A 16,934-nucleotide genomic window follows, 5' to 3' on the forward strand; every position below is an offset into this window, starting at 1 on the left:
GTTTCTCCGACCATCAATTCCTGTTGTCGTTTCTCACTGCCTATAGCCATTGTAGTTTCTGAACTGTGTTACTAGCTGATATTTTGAAACTCCAACATATTTGGATCCTGACATTAACTATTAAATTCACAAAAAAACTGGTCTGTTACAACTGTTACCATGTATATGTACATACCCCGTGAATTGGTCTTCAGTAACCCATGTTTGTTGTCAGAGGCGACAGTGGCGGTCGGGTAGCCTAGTGGTTAAAGCGTTCGTTCGTCACGCCGAAGACCCGGGTTCGATTCCCGACATGGGTACATTGTGTGAAGCCCATGTCTGGTGTCCCCCGCCGTGATATTGCTGGAATATTGCTAAAATCGGCTTTAAACCATACTCATTCAATGTAAGAGACGACTAACGGGATAGGGTGGTCAGACTTGGTTGGTGCATGTCATCATGTCCCCATTGCGTAAATCGATGCTCATGATGTCAATTACTGGATTGTCCAGACTCGATTATTTACATACCGCTGTCACATAGCTGGAATATTGCTGAGTGCAGCGTTAAACACCAAACAAACAAGTAAACAAAACAATATAAACAGATGAAGCCAGAGACGAAGAGTTAGAAGGAATACATATGATTGTAGCAACAAAACCTTTATTACACAAATCAACATGGTATGAGTAATTTATGGATGCGCACGTACGTGTATTTGAAGCATTCTAAAAATATAAATTTGCCATAAATTATACTCTCTCTAGAACGTCAGTGCATATCAGATATCACATTGGTTCAATGATACAATGAGGACATGGGGAACAGAGAAGCGGGATACAAAATGTGACACTGGTGCAAAACGATGACTTTGTCTTCAAAACAACGTTAACACAGTTTATTTTATATGAAAAGACACATTTATGTACATTTTACCGTTCATCTAAAATTACGGTTAATTGACACTCATAGCAATACTTTGTGGTATGTTTCAACTATATAGAATTATTTAAGAACTCGGAGGAACGTCCGTATTATTTCTGATGTCAGTGATTGATATGTGTACGACGACTTTACCCCGAACAATGTCCACTCATGAACGTCTAAAAGTCTTTTTGTCTTATATCACGTTTACGGCCCTGAATATTTATGAATAAATGATAGTGTAGATATATTCATATTATAATATTTATCTTAAACCAAATTATTTAAATTTCGAATACAAATACGACTACAATGTTTTTATTATTCATGGCATATGTTCCTCAGGAAAGGACTGATCTAAGACACATTCGTTTACTATACCTAATACTATACCAGAGAAAGAAGATGACATCAAACAAATTAAACAATATATCACATACATGTATACCAAACAATGTAGGTGAACCCATCGTATCCCGTCGGACAATATAAAAAAACTTATAAAATATTTCGAATTAAAGACTGCCACCAAAAACGGTGTCACCATATGAGAACTATGTACATGATACTAAACAAAGATTAAATTGAGACAATATACCATAATGGTTTAACATTAAGAATTTCAAACAAAGCATGCCACAATGTGTGTCAACGAATTGTGCAGCTACCCTTATTGGCTTTCTGTTCCACGTTAAACGGAATTGTTAATGGGTTGTTTTTTTGGCAATTGAGGTTTCGAGTTGGTAATATAAATGATCATTACTGATCTTAATAAATAAGCTGAAGGGTTTATAAACACGTTGTTCATTTTATAAACATTATTTGTGAAATCATTTTTAGAAAGATAGCTTGAGTTTTTTAAAATAATGATGTCCATTAATAACTGTTTCTATTAAATCTTTCAATTCCCTTTACAAACCTTCACGCCGTGATGTATAAACTGCGAAAAATGTACAATGTACACGGAATGAAATACACAAAGACTAGTACCTTAAATGAAACTCCAACAATTATTGCACTCCATTTGTAGCCTGCTCCAGTGTCTGTGAGACCATTTTGGCAAAGTCATCGTCTTCGATGTTTTGATCCCTCTTGCATGCCAACCTGTCCACGCCGTGCGCTTGTCTTTTGAGTTTCCATCTTCCCAACAGTGCTGGAACCTGTCACCAGCTGCCTCTTCCTTACTTTCATCCATATGCACACATCTCTACAACCGCTTGTCAGCGCAAACACACACCCAACCTCAACGGCACAGAAAGAGTGAAGTTGTGATTCTTCTTGAGCAACAGATGTCTGTCCGTTCTTCTATCAATACTTATATAGGTCTTGTAACACATGCATACGTGTTTCTCGGGTGTTTCTCAGGTGCTACTCTGCGAGAGAAATAACCATTGGCTACAAGATTATATATACTCTCCAAAAGTATCATATCATATCTAGAATGTGTTGGTCATTTGCCTTATTCCTCATTCCGTGAAGAATTCCAAATGCTTTCTTCGTCACCGATACGTCATTCAACCCAGTAGATACATGTGTGAATGTATACTTCCGAATGTTGTTTTTTTTCAGTCCGTATCTTGTTTGACATTGAAACCCTGTCACACAAACTAACCTGCATCTCGACAAAACTTTCCTCTTTAGTGCAATGCCGGTCTACATTTCGACAAAGATGTAGATTAACCAGTACCCCATGTTGAACAGGATGAAGGCTGCTGGGAATGCATAACGAGCCAACCGATCCACATACCGCGCTCCCATCTTGCCGTACATCCGAGTCACATCAGTCTTCTCCGTTGCATCAATTCCGGTCTGTCGGGAAAATACATTCAATGTGTGATTCTAGTTGACACAAAACGTATTTGTTGGATTGAGAGAGAGGGAGAGAGAGAGAGAGAGAGAGAGACAGACAGACAGACAGACAGACAGAGGTTATGGGATGATGTTTCAGAAAAGTAAAAAGATATAAAATATGCCTATGAGCAAGTTCGTGACCTTAGATGAATATTTCATCATATTTTGAACTGCCTGTACAAAGACAGAAAATCAGCCTGGCTCTATTGCTAACGTTGTATTGTTACATCTAATATCAACCATTTGGACATCTGTCTGCCGGATATCTAAACTTCATGTTGTAAGTCGTCCATAATACCCAAGTGTTTATGAGAACAAAGTCTATTTTTCACACTTATAAATATGTCTACAAGATTTTACTATTTCTTAAATTATGTTGCTGTGTGCCATTTAAGGTTCCTCATAAATTTGAATATGGCAAATGAAATATAGCCATTCCCGGCAATATTATGGCACTCACCCCATTTAACGCGATACTCTCATCTGTCTTCGCTGTAGAGAATCCAAAGCACTTCCAAGGTATTCGTCTTCTTGCTAACACGTTGATGTAGGCGAATTCTAATAGGGAAGCGAACACAAAGAAGAGGCAAGTCGACATCCAAACGTCAATGGCCTTCACATACGATACACGGGGCAAGGACGCACGTGCACCGGAACTCTGCGTTGTCATGGTGAGCACAGTCAGGACGCCCAATGAAATTCGCGCAGGGATAGCCTCGATATCGAGCCAGAAGGACACCCAGGAGAGGATGACAATGAGGACACTCGGGACGTACACTTGGATGATGTAAAAGCCGACGTCTCGTTGAAGGATGAAATCTGCTCGAACGCAGGAAAAGCTGCCGGCTGAAAATATATCACCGTTATATTGCCGTGTAGTTTACACAAACTGCGACAGCTGGTAACGCATTAACTGTGATATTATCCTCTGGTCGATTTGGAGGATTAAAGCAAAACTATTAAAATAGTAAACCTGTTTTTAATTCATGTTACATAAACAAAATCATTTTTAAACTGCATGTATGTCAGCTGGTGCATTTGAAACACAAAAGGAAATGTGAAAACACATCAAACAAAGCGCGATGGAAATTCCCGTCAAGGTACTGGTCACGTACTTAAATAATGCTTTTGTGTATGTGATTAAAACATGTATTAGGTACTAGTTTTTATTGATGCCTGAGTGCAGGTTTGTGATAACATCGCATTTACATTGTATTGTATCATGGTACGTAACACACAAAGCATTGGTTTCGCTGATTCAAATCTTCGGGTTGCGATGACAATTCTGTTATGAATTTCATTTGGCTTCGTCCCTGGGGATTAGTCCATTTGCCGCTAAATCCCCTCGGGGAAGAAGCATGGGGAACCTGTTATCTAGCCATTCGGCCGAAGGATCCCCCAGAGGGACAATTATCGGATACCGGGGTTTTGGCAGCATCCTAAACGGGAGACAAATATTGGGTACTGGGGGCCTGTAACAGGGTACTTGGGACCTGTAATGGGGTACTGGGGACCTGTAATGGGGTACTGGGGACCTGTAATGGGGTACTGGGGACCTGTAATGGAGTACTCGGGACCTGTAATGGGGTACTGGGGACCTGCAATGGGTACTCAGGACCTGTAATGGGGACTGGAGACCTGTAATGGGGTACTGGGGACCTGTAATGGGTTCTCGGGGCCTGTAATTGGGTACTAGGGACCTGCAATGGGTACTCAGGACCTGTAATGGGGACTGGAGACCTGTAATGGGGTACTGGGGACCTGTAATGGGTACTGGGGACCTGTACTGGGTACTCGGGACCTGTAATGGGCACCGAGGACCAGTAATGGGTACTGAGGACCTGTAATGGGTCCTGGGGACCTGTAATGGGTACTGGGGACCTGTAATGGGTACTGGGGACGGGTCCTGGGGACCTGTAATGGGTACTGGGGACCTGTAATGGGTTCTCGGGACCTGTAATTGGGTACTAGGGACCTGCAATGGGTACTGGAGACCTGTAATGGGGTACTGGGGACCTGTAATGGGGACTGGGGACCTGTACTGGGTACTCGGGACCTGTAACGGGCTACTGGGGACCTGTAATGGGCACCGAGGACCTGTAATGGGTAGTGGGGACCTGTAATGGGTCATGGGGACCTGTAATGGGTACTGGGGACCTGTAATGGGTACTGGGGACCTGTAATGGGTACTCGGGACCTGTAACGGGCTACTGGGGACCTGTAATGGGTACTGGAGACCTGTAATGGGGTACTGGGGACCTGTAATGGGTACTGGGGACCTGTAATGGGGGATGGAGACCTGTAATGGGGTACTGTGGATCTGTAATGGACTACTGGGGATCTGTAATGGGTACTCGGGACCTGTAATAGGTACTGGGGATCTGTAATGGGGGAACTGGGGACCTGTAATGGGTACTCAAGACCTGAAATAGGTACTGGGGATCTGTAATGGGGTCCCCGGGACCTGTAATGGGGTACTGGGGACCTGTAATGGGGTACTGGGGACCTGTAATGGGTACTTAGGGCCTGTAATGATGTAATAGAGGTCCTGCAATGGGTACTCGGGTCCTGTAATTGGGTACTGGAGACCTGTATTATGTCGGACACATCATGGACCATCATGGACCTGAACATCACGGGTGGTGTCGGTGTGAGTACTTACTTTCTTTATACGTCTTGGTGCAGTTTCCCAGGATATGTTCTTGTAGAGTGTATTGTGGCAATTCCAGATTGTCATTGAAGTCAACTGGTTTGTGCTGAACCCAGTCGTACACTATATTCTCCATGGTATAGCCATCTGCAAAGAACAATGCTTCCATATCACCGCATCCAAGCTACCCAAACAGGGATGATTATGGGGCTGACCATGCATTGACTCTACAGAACCCAGTTGTAAACGTGTCAAACCAACAGGACAGATTACCCATTGCCATTACGACGGGTAGCATTTCAAGACCCTCAGTCAAAGATAAAATTTTATTGGAAACAATGATTAACTTTAACCCATACTGCATTATATTTACAGTGCAATACAGTGACAATATTATATTTCCGATCCGACTTTACTGATATATATCAGACTGAGTGCTAACTTTACCATGATAGACAGTAAGGAACTCAATATAAAGTGTCATCCTTATCGTGCACTTTTCAACCCCTTTTTGAAACTTCATAGTCCGACAACTGTACTCCATCAACATCCAAATCAGGGTTTCTAATTAAAATGTGCCCCAAAGTTAATGAAATGATATGTTATATGTATTCATGAGAAATAAGTAATCTGGCTGCACATCAGCAGCTACTGAAAGTGGCTATTTGCCTGACTCCTCATCACTAAATAACTATCACGTCAAGTGACAGTGTTGGCAAGGCGTCCAGGATAGCGTGTCAATAGGACTTTCAATAGTTGATTTGGAATAGGTACATTTCCTTCCCCGGAACCACGGGCGTGTCATCATGGATGGGACTAATCTAAATCCTATCCACGGCTAAAAATTTCCATCACTCGCACTTTCATGGCACTTGTCAAGCTTCAGAAGAGAACAGAGACGCGGAACATTGATTCAGGCTGAGATTACATAGTGTATAATGTGGGGAGTGAAATCTAATAATTACAAATATCCATAATTGTATGAATAAATAAATTGATTAGTTCAGAAGGGCTTTCAGAAGGGATCCTTAAAAATACCTAATGGATAACAAATCATAGTCTGTTATTTGATGCCAATGGACGTGTCGAAAGGAACCAATAAATGACACTATATGTTAATGGTGGGCAAAGTTTCAAGCTTAACGTGGATTTCAGTAGGGATGAGGTTTTGGAAGAAACCCTTTTGAATAGTTTTGAATAGCGAATGTGACAACTTTATTTGTTTTCTTTAAATCACTTGTATGAAAAAGGGTGAATTTGCTCATATGTTTTAGTCCGTAATCAGTGCTTGTTAGGTTTTCAGATACATCTCGTTTCCTCGAAGCCTCTGAAACTAACCAGGGCTAGGATTATCCTGTGTAGTTATTGGAAAGAAAAATGCTCAAGTTCTCTGTCATTTGAACCCGAAAATTCAAAGTTGGTAATTAATGTGGGCCAAAACGTATCTTTATCAGACCTTTTCATAACCAAGACTAACAAAGTACCCAAAGACTAACAAAGAAAACCCTCTCCGAGCCCTCTACCCTGCGTTATTAGGACAATAGACTAATGACGAATTCAGTTTGAGATCACGAGAACACATGTATACATATCTGTACGTACAGCTGGCAATGAGGATAGGACACTTCTGTACATCCAAGGGGTATTTTTCCAGTCGCATATGACAGCTCAGTGTTATTGACAATCTGCAAGGGAAGTGAAAGGGTTATGGGAGAGTAAATGTTAAACACAACAAAATAATAAATAAAAAGCGACAAACACCTTTCCACAATCTTAAGAAGTCTCACGATTCTGAATATGTCCTAGGCACGTGTTTATGAATCACTGTCAAATAGCGATGATACCAGGTGTTCGTAAAAGGGATAATGTACTTGGAAACACTAAAGTGTTTGTCGCACTGATTGTTTGGTTTTAGATATTTAACACAACACTCACCAATATTTCAGCTATCTGGCTGTGGCATGTAAAAAATATAGTCTGAGCCAGACAAACCAGTGATTTATCAGTACAACGCCGATGGCCTACGATGAAATGTCACGTGACAATTCGCTTCATATAATCGCCTTCTATGTCAAGCTTAGGTTGAGAGAGTCTCACTTTAAGTCGGACTTTCCAATTTGTAAATAATATACTGAAACTAATAAACTGTTGTATGAACGTGTATGATAATATACAATGTTATGGCGCCATATTTGTGAGTCATCCGCAATTCATATTCTTTTAATAAGCGGAAGTATAACTCATATGTGACTTATCTTCATATCATTTGTGTTGAAATATTACCTCATTACTGTCAATGTACATACTGGGATTCGTGCAATGCATATCTTCAAATCTTGTTTGTGACGGTTATATGGAATTGGAAACTGTATATATCTTTCCTGGGTTTTACGTTTCAAAGTACGGATATATATTTATACAAGTACGTCGTCAGATTTTCGCGAATGTGTATGTGGTATCTTCATTATTTGATAGTGATTCATAAACACATGCTTATGTTATAGTCGGAACTGTAAATTGAACATGTTTCTTATGATTATGGAATTAATGGTTTTGTCGCTTTTATTTATATGAAACGTTTCTCCTCTAACGAGTTCTGTGTCTTAGGTCATTGAGTGAGTGAGTGAGTGATTGAGTGAGTATGGTTTTACGCCGCTTTTAGCAATATTCCAGCAATATCACGGCGGGGGACACCAGAAATGGGCTTCACACATTGTACCCATGTCGGGATTCGAACCCGGGTCTTCGGCGTGACGAGCGAACGCTTTAACCACTAGGCAACCCGACCACCCCCTGAGGTCATTGAAGGAAAATATTACGCTGCTGTATAAATAGCTATAATTCCTCATCTCAATGACATTAATTGGTTTTACTTTCAACTAACAATAAATATTTGTTGAGAATATACGGTAATGACATAGTTTGAGGTGCTTCTGTCTATAATTTACAGTGACGCTTTAGTAATACTATGCTACCCACTCCACTCTCTTTAAAGCACGGAAATAACCATTATTACATAATTTTCATATCGGCATCTTTGGGTCAGGTTTTCTGGCAGATTTTTAAAAATCATATTACATCGATTTTACTTCTACGTTAAGATAAATATCATGAGAATATAATCTGCTCATTGTCAGTGACGATCAGTTTCGATATAAATTGATTGAAACTTAATCCTTTGCAAAATAGAGCAATTATATTTTAAATTGTAAATGTTACTTTATAGCTATTTGCGCTTTGCGGTAATAACGGAATAAAGAAACGGAAAATTGCCATCTAAAGTGTATCATTACAGCTTGTTATTCTCTTTCAGAATATAAAGCGACACTTTGGGAATTAGTCTGAGCTTAAGTTGAGCTGGTAAAGGTATAATCACCTATATATTTGTGATATGGTATCAGCTTGTGATACAATGAAATATGAGTGTGTACTATTCTATTCCTATTAACGTCAAATAACAAATCCGTTCCGATACTTATACAATGGTAGAATTTTAGGAATGTATCCAATTTGTATTCAGATAGTTATCGTGTTGGTAGCACAGTGGCCTACATTGTTGAACCTTGACACATTACCAGTCAATGAAATGGACTTACGTAAAACACGGTCAGCGGTGGTTCAGTGGGAGCCGTTCCGTCAAGCAGGTTCTCGGACTGGACAGATAGTTAATGAAAAGTGATACTTTGTGTCCTAGTCTTACCCGTCCGGTGGAGGAAGTTGGAGGGGGTGAATTGGGATGTACCCATCAGTTGCTGCACCGGTAGTTCAGCAACGTGAAGACAGTGCTCAACAAACTGAACCAGGCGTGGAATCGAAACTGGATCTTTGACATGACACGACAACTCTTTAAACAGTCATTATATTCACCTTAAGGAAGTTTTATGTTTGTGCCGAACTTCATTCTAATCATGTTGACCCATCTTATTTTAAATTAAGGTGAGGTGAAACATTGTGTTCAAGATTTTATATATATTTATTTATTTATTTTGTGTGTGTGTGTGCGTGCGTGCGTGCGTGCGTGCGTGCGTGCGTGCGTGCGTGCGTGTGTGCGCGCGTGTGCGAGTCCAGATAATGCCGGCTCTACAGTGCTCGCCCACTGAGATACCATGCCGCAGTTTAACATGAACACCCTACTTAGACACTGTATACTGACTTCGGGAAAGCCAGTCCTTGTTTTAGCCCCTTAATGCCGATAACGAAGGATAACAACACCATCTTTTGAAGTCTTTTGGTATGACGCGGTCGGGGATCGAACTCCCGACCTTCGGCTCCCCGGTAAGACGCTCTATCCTCTAGACCACTGAGAGTCTTAAAGTGAACAGCTATATTAATTGTTCTAGTGCTTTGCTTAAAACATTTGACTGATGCGAATGTTAAATATGTCTTATATAATATCATCATGAGCAAACATCCCACCAGTCCCTGTGTTTCTGCGACCCATTGAAGCCTGAAGTCCACATATGATGGACGACTGAATCATTCGACACGTTGCCGAACAGCCACAAGCTAATTGAGGACATAAAGCATTTTAATGTCCCTTACAGTGAACTGGTTGAAACGATGGAACAAAGCGACAATTAGCGCAAAAGACAGAGGCACTCTACCATCGCCACACAAGGACATACGCTATTACCGTCATTAAATGTTTTTATTTATTTGATTGTGAATCGTTTTCATTTCAAGTTATGTTTCACTGAAATACAACCTCATAAAAGTGCTCTAAATCCATCTAACTTTTCTCATAAAATGTATGATCGGCTATTACATCGAAAAATATGAAAACAACAGTTCACCCTACGGAAGAAAAGCTGCACCTCGTGTTAGAGTTGATATGGTGTGTAGACAATATGATGATTGTTCCGTATTCTAATCTGATTCAGTGATTGCTCTCAGGGTTTGACGCATGATAGATAAGCAGGAAAGGAATCAGCGCCAGAATTTACAGAGCTGTGGATTTGTGCTCACGCCATGAAAGAAACAGCCATATGAATATAAGTTTAAAACTCGCGAGTAGTTTTAAGGTTATTATATCCTCGACACTGTACGTTACACCAATACCACACGTGTGGGAACAGGGGGTTGGGAGCAGTAAATTCATTTTGCTGAGTTGCCTCCCTTATGTGTGCTAGAAGTTTGTGATCGTGGGTTCGAATTCCAGATTCACCCTGATTATGTTTTAGGTTTGTCAGCACAATTCCCGTACTCCCGGGTTTCAACAAAGTGGTAAACGTCTGAGATTGGTATCACTTCGGACTTTCCTCCCAAGTCAAACTGACACGCCGCGATGTAACTGAAATACAGTTCAAAGCTGCGTTAAGCAGCGCGAGGAGAGCGTATGGGTTACTCCGTCAGCAATATTTACACTATATCAGAGGGTATCATGACACCCAATCAGACACGCCAGACACTGTCACCAGCCGAATTGCCTGAGCAACTGCTCTAACGATATGCATGGAGTATTGTGGACCTTTGTCTCAAACTTGGATATATAGAGCGGCTTAGCCCCCATAACATCAAATATTACAGAAGAGGGTTATGCGGTATATTTTGTATCTCTTAGTTGAGTTTTAATGTGATATAATATCCGTATTTATTTGGCGATGTCCTCTTTATGAGACACAGGGAACAAAGTCTTGTATATTTGTAAATAATTAGGGTGCAAGTTATGATGCCAGGGGAATCTGTTAAAATTTCACTGATCTCGACCACTGTCTAAACAGGACTAAACTTTCGGCCCATCACCCTTCCAGTTTAGACCGACACACACACACACACACACACACACACACACACACACACACACACACACACACACACACACACACACACACGCACACACACACACACACACGCACACACGCGTAAACACACACACGCGTAAACACACACACACACACACACACGCGTAAACACACATACAAAAACATATACAGTAGAACATAGATATGGCGAACAATAATGTACAAACACACACACACACACACACACACACACACACACACACACACACACACACACACACACACACACACACACACACACACAAAACTACAATACAACTTGTCAAGGTCTTGGTAATGCCTACATGTACGTCCGCTGGTGGCAGCGCGATTATCGGGAATGTTACGGTGATGTCTTGCGGCTGGGATGGGTCTTTAACTCTGCCGCCATAGTGAGACAAAAAGATCTAGAGAAAGTAATGGGATTGACCTTCGGGAATATCGTTTTTCGTGGTCTGACATCCACCTTTCACGTGAGATTTGATACACACGAACTCCAAAATGAAGAAATTAGAGCTCTTTTACCAAAAACGTGAAACAATCCTTTTGGCAAAGCATGCAAAAGAATTATTAGTCACGAGTTCCTGTAATTTAGACACAATTGCTCCCCTGACGTTCCCCGGGGACCAATGCAGCGATTTTTTCTACTCAGCTGGTTTGACAGCACAATGAGATATCGTATATTGCAATCTGCTAACCACCTCCTAGGGGTATTTATGAAAATAAAAAGAAGCGTATTTGCGATCGCAGTCTTCCAGATTTTTGCACATATGTCAAATTCTAACAACATCCCAGTGCATTCACACAATAACAGGTTGCATAAGACCCTGTCTGTGTTGTACATCTAAAATAGGTCTGATGAATGGCACGACACGTACAGATTGTATGTGCGTTGTACAAATTCTGTAGGGCCGGTAAGTTGTACTGTTTTTCTCACTCTTGTGAATAGAGACAACTCTAAGCCGCCATCATTGTGTATGTAGATAGTAATTGTTTCTTTGGATCGTCATTGTGTTCCATGAGCAGCTAAGTAATAATTTTAGCAGTCGGCCAGACAATGCTGTTCCTTAACCCAAACTGATTGCGGTAACGGTTGGTCACCTTTCAGCATATAGCCACCATGTGTCTAACGTCCCAACTACGTACTTCAGAGTGAGTGAGTTTGGTTTAACGCCGCTTTTAACAGTATTCCAGTTATATCACGGCGTGTCAGCTTAATGTGGGAGGAAAGCCCGAAGTGATGCAGGTCTCAGACGTTTATCACCTCGGTGAAACCCACGAGCACGGGTATGGTGCTGACAAACCTAGAAACATAATTGGGGCGAACCGAGATTCATAGGTTTCATAGGTTTCTGGCGTGTCCAAGGGACGCAACTCTGCACAGCGGGTCGCGGCGCCTTAGACGACTGGGCCACCCGTGCCCCCACTTCAGAATGAAATGACTGGACATGCACGTGTATAATCCAGCACAAACCAGATGTACAGTGCATAATGTGGGTTACGTGTAAAGCAGGAGGGTATGTTGTTCTATCTACCCTGGTGAACAAAGAGCTGTTCATCCTTATCGACACAGTTCCCTCGTGCACAGTACGAGTCCAAACCTCACCTTGGCATAAGTGGTTACAGGATAGGTATGAGTGAGGTTTTTTTAAACAATACAGGGGCTACACGTTTTAAGCTTCCTCGTCATTTAGCCCATGGGCTTAAAAACACAAATATTGATTCATCTCCCTCACCGAATGTTCTTCAACGTTTGTTGAAGTACGCGTCTAGATGGCCAGATTGCACAAAGGTTACAACCTAAACACTCTTAAAGGTTTCCACTGTTACACGCTACATGGGACCCCCGACCTTTTGATAGTCCCCGTGGTCGAGTGGTACAGCGTCCGCCCAGAGAGCGGAGGGCGTGGGGTTCGATCCCCTGCCGCGTCATTCCATAAGTCTTTAAAAAATGGTACTTGTTGTTACCCTGCCTGGCTCTCGACATTAAAGGGCTTAGCAAGCACTGGTCAGCTGGGAGTCAGTATACTGTGGGGTATCCATGTTAAACTGCGACATGGTATCTCAGAGGCTTAGCACAATAATATCGGCATTAGTACAAGTAGCCACACACACACACACACACACACACATACACACACACACACTTCAATTTCAATTTCAATTTTAAACGTGTCCTTGACTCATGCTTTTCAAGTTGATAAAGAAAATAATGTCGTTTGTCAGAGAGTTGCTCTCTCCTTCCATGTGTAAGTATTGTTTCATTACACTTATGACATTCGTCTTCCTTTTAGGACTTTGTCTTCTTTCATTCTTAAGCCCTGCGCATAAATTTAGCTAAATTGTTACTCAATTTAAATAAGTCCGTAATTAAGACAAAGCCTAAACACGTGCAGTGCCGCTATGTCAGTTATATCATGGCGTTTCAGCTTTATTTGGGAAGAAAGAGCACGGGTTTGATACTGCCAAACATGGAGAAATAGTCAGGCGGATCTCGGATTGGAACAAAGGTCAAAGGTTCCTGAAACATGACAAATTGCGACTGCATACATGATACAGTCCTGCATGTATTGGGCCTGACAAATAAGGACGGTCGCCTAAAACATAACTGTGCTGTGTTCACCTACCGCATACTGTAATAGATCGTGCCATTCCGGTAAAGGTGCATCAGCCTGTTTGGCACAGTGACGTCATGGAAGGCTCCTTTCTTCTCGTTCCTGAAGAACGTATCCGGCACCCACACTCTCTGCATAATCTTTGTATCCAACTCTAACCAATCCGTCTTCGAGAAGTTATTATACTGCAATCTCGGGTCCACCCATCTCTGCCTCAGATATACGTTGAGAGAATAATCCTGGAAATTATTTGTGAAAAATGAATGCTTAAAATGATATGACCACTAAATATTCTCCCCAGACGTCCCCCCTTCCTGATCAAAGAGAGTGTTAATGTGATGGAGTGCATGGCACTGATGATGAACCAGTTGTAGTTGCTTTACAGTACATCTGTGCACCTGACAAAACGCTAAGCACCCCCCATTCTATAGATTCAAAAACAAACAAAATTCCATGTACGTTCGAAAATAACTTCATCATTATGGCATTGATCTTAATTTACAAGATATCGCAGGTACTTGTTGGAATGGGTATTATATAGAGAATCTCATCCGCGTGTCCTTTGATATAAAATATATCAACAGACGTCGATTAAATACTTCGAGTGTTTATATATTTGATATCAGAAGAGACAAGGGTGGGGTTTTATTTATCATCCAAAATCATTATTACATGTTTTTAGTTTGTAAACATTAACAACCAGTGTCTTGGGTGTAAAAGGTACATTTAACCAACTTCAGGAAGAGAGTATTAGTGATGTCATTTGACAGAGACGTTGTGTAACGATGACGTCACAATGGTATGGAAAGTATTGTGCTGCAACTTCATTACAGCGATATGTCCTGTCACCCAAACGATGTCTCCTGTGGAAGCCCATTTGGGCGCAGCATTTATCTCCAGGTGGTCGCAAGAACTTCGTCATAACATAAGATTGCAAGAATCCGAGGAAGTAATGGACCGTTAACTCGTTGTCACGGAGCAGTCTCAAAACATGTTACCAGATATGTCACTGTTTCGGTAGTTCAAAGGTCACTATGTACACGAAAACATTTGTGTCTGTCAGAGTTAATGTTTGGTACGGTTAGCGTAGACTAGCATATAGCTTATGAATTCTTATATTACACAATACCCTTCTTGACTCTCAAAATTCTTTTTTAAAAATTCCCTATGCTGATTTCATTCTGTGGAATAGTGCTAGTTAGAGCTGGGTAGACTTGCTTTTGAAAAAGATTGTTTTATTTTTCATGAAATCTATATTACACTGTCATGGTGCAGGACTACGGTTTGTGTTGTATGGTTTGTTGATGAGGAAATGTATAGCACATTTGTATTTGCATAACGTTTCCCGTATGTATATATGCCTTGGCTTTAAGCATAGCGATCCTACCATGGACTGCTCGTTGACGGAGTCGATACTCAGCACATACACCTGGACCCCCACTGTTGTCGGATGATCTGGAAAGATATGGAACAGGAGAAATGGTCAGCTTCAGGTGTTGCTCTATGTTGTTTAATCAATACTGCAATCAAATGTATGATAATAGAATCGGGACCAGACACACCAGTGAAAGACGGTATGAGCAACGATCCACGCCATCGTGAAACGACGACAGGTAATCAACCAAGCCACGGAGTCACCGAGCCCGATCACCCGATCACCCGATCAATTAAGTCACGTCTTTCTACCAGCAAAAGTTGAAGCATAGCATATATATATGCCTGTATATTCTAACCGATCACAGGGGGAGTTCAACGTAAACGGCTACCTTTCAATTAGTATGTGCAGTTATGCCTCAAGCGACATTGTCTAACAACTTTAACAATAACAAAGTAGAAGCAAATGTAAATAGAAAACACTGACAAGATAAAATCAAAGGTGAGAATTCTGTCTATCTTTGTCGAAGTCACCCATTGTCAGACAGTGTCGGCGATCCGACGGGATGGCAAGTGATGCCTGGATTCGCCTGAATGGATACTAGCGTATTGAAGGTACTTATACATAAACTGCCGGGTAGAAGAAAATGTAAACTTGAAAATAGGAATTGATCAATGTCAAGATCACAGATAATCTTGGATATTTTAATTATAGGTTAGTACTTCAGATAGATGTATTACGGTATGGTTACATTAGTATATTAAGCTTAGCGGGTTGTTTTTAGATATTGTCAGGTAATACTATGGGAACAGGTTAGGGTCAGGGAAGCGTGACTGGGTACGGCTGATAGCTGGGGAGTTAATTGGTGTAACAATAGGGAGATAGGGAGGTCAGGGGTAGCTTGGGCTTTGGGGTCAGTTTAAATAGCGGGGCAGGGTAATAATTTGTACAGTCAGCCAGAATCAGCATGGTCATGTAAGGCATGGACTAATATTGTGGGAGACTTCTACTCTGGTTGGCGTAAGTTTTTACATTTATTGTTTCATGTTGAATTGTATTTTAGAGGATAGAATTTTGAGTTATGTATTTTTTCCAAACGTAATTATATACACATATTGATGGTAATAGCGTAAAGCCACTGTAACAAATAACCACAACATGATCAAAGTATAAACAGTTCAACTCAGTAATATGTAAATCGGAGTATTGGTGCATGGCTGTATGTATTGTGAGGTAGTGACACATACCTCAGTGACTGTAATTGCGTATATTACATTGTAGTGTCCCGGAACTGGCCGGTTAACCTTAGAGTGCGTAGGAGGGAAGAACCTCCGATATTACGTAGGAGGAAGTAACAACCTCCAACATCACGTAAGGAGAGAAGTTCTCCGACCCAACGTAAGGAGAGAAGTATCTTCGTCTCCGTGGCACATCGTAGGATGAACACAGCCGTGGCATCCATGTAAACAGGCACCCCTAACTCCGTGGGGACAACATCGCCTGGGTGGAAAGATCACCATTCGTTATTACGAGGAAGAATTCTCGTATGAACTGCTCAATAACATCAGAGATTCTAAAGTTCTGTATAGAACTGTTGTGACAGTGACAGTGGAGTGGCCTTGTATCTTTTGGTTGTTTTTTTTTGTGGTTGTGTGTTGTTGTTGTATATATATATACACACACAAAGTTTTACTGTGTATTAGTTGTGTTATTCTTAGAACATTTGTATTAGTGTTAGTATTTGTTGAAGTAGACTATTA

At 41.2% G+C, this 16,934-nt stretch overlaps 1 protein-coding gene across 4 annotated transcripts in view; it reads right to left on the reverse strand.

Annotated features, from left to right (window-relative positions):
- Positions 1 to 672: 672 nt before the first annotated feature.
- Positions 673 to 16,934, reverse strand: part of LOC139450159 (glycine receptor subunit alpha-2-like) — an 86,243-nt gene continuing 69,981 nt past the window's right edge. For 3 of the 4 annotated variants that reach the window (XM_071231830.1, XM_071231828.1, XM_071231829.1), the window contains 6 exons: positions 15,187 to 15,254; positions 13,812 to 14,038; positions 7,007 to 7,089; positions 5,417 to 5,551; positions 3,215 to 3,600; positions 673 to 2,712 (listed from right to left, as the gene is read on the reverse strand). In XM_071231830.1, coding sequence (XP_071087931.1) covers positions 2,557 to 2,712; positions 3,215 to 3,600; positions 5,417 to 5,551; positions 7,007 to 7,089; positions 13,812 to 14,038; positions 15,187 to 15,254 — 1,055 coding nt within the window. In that variant the 3' untranslated portion in view covers positions 673 to 2,556. The remainder of the gene's footprint in view (positions 2,713 to 3,214; positions 3,601 to 5,416; positions 5,552 to 7,006; positions 7,090 to 13,811; positions 14,039 to 15,186; positions 15,255 to 16,934) is intronic. The other variant, XM_071231831.1, reaches the window with a different exon arrangement.

The sequence above is a fragment of the Haliotis cracherodii genome, unplaced genomic scaffold (genome assembly GCF_022045235.1).
Source record: "Haliotis cracherodii isolate W230 unplaced genomic scaffold, xgHalCrac1.p SCAF_8, whole genome shotgun sequence".
Lineage (NCBI taxonomy): Eukaryota > Metazoa > Mollusca > Gastropoda > Lepetellida > Haliotidae > Haliotis > Haliotis cracherodii.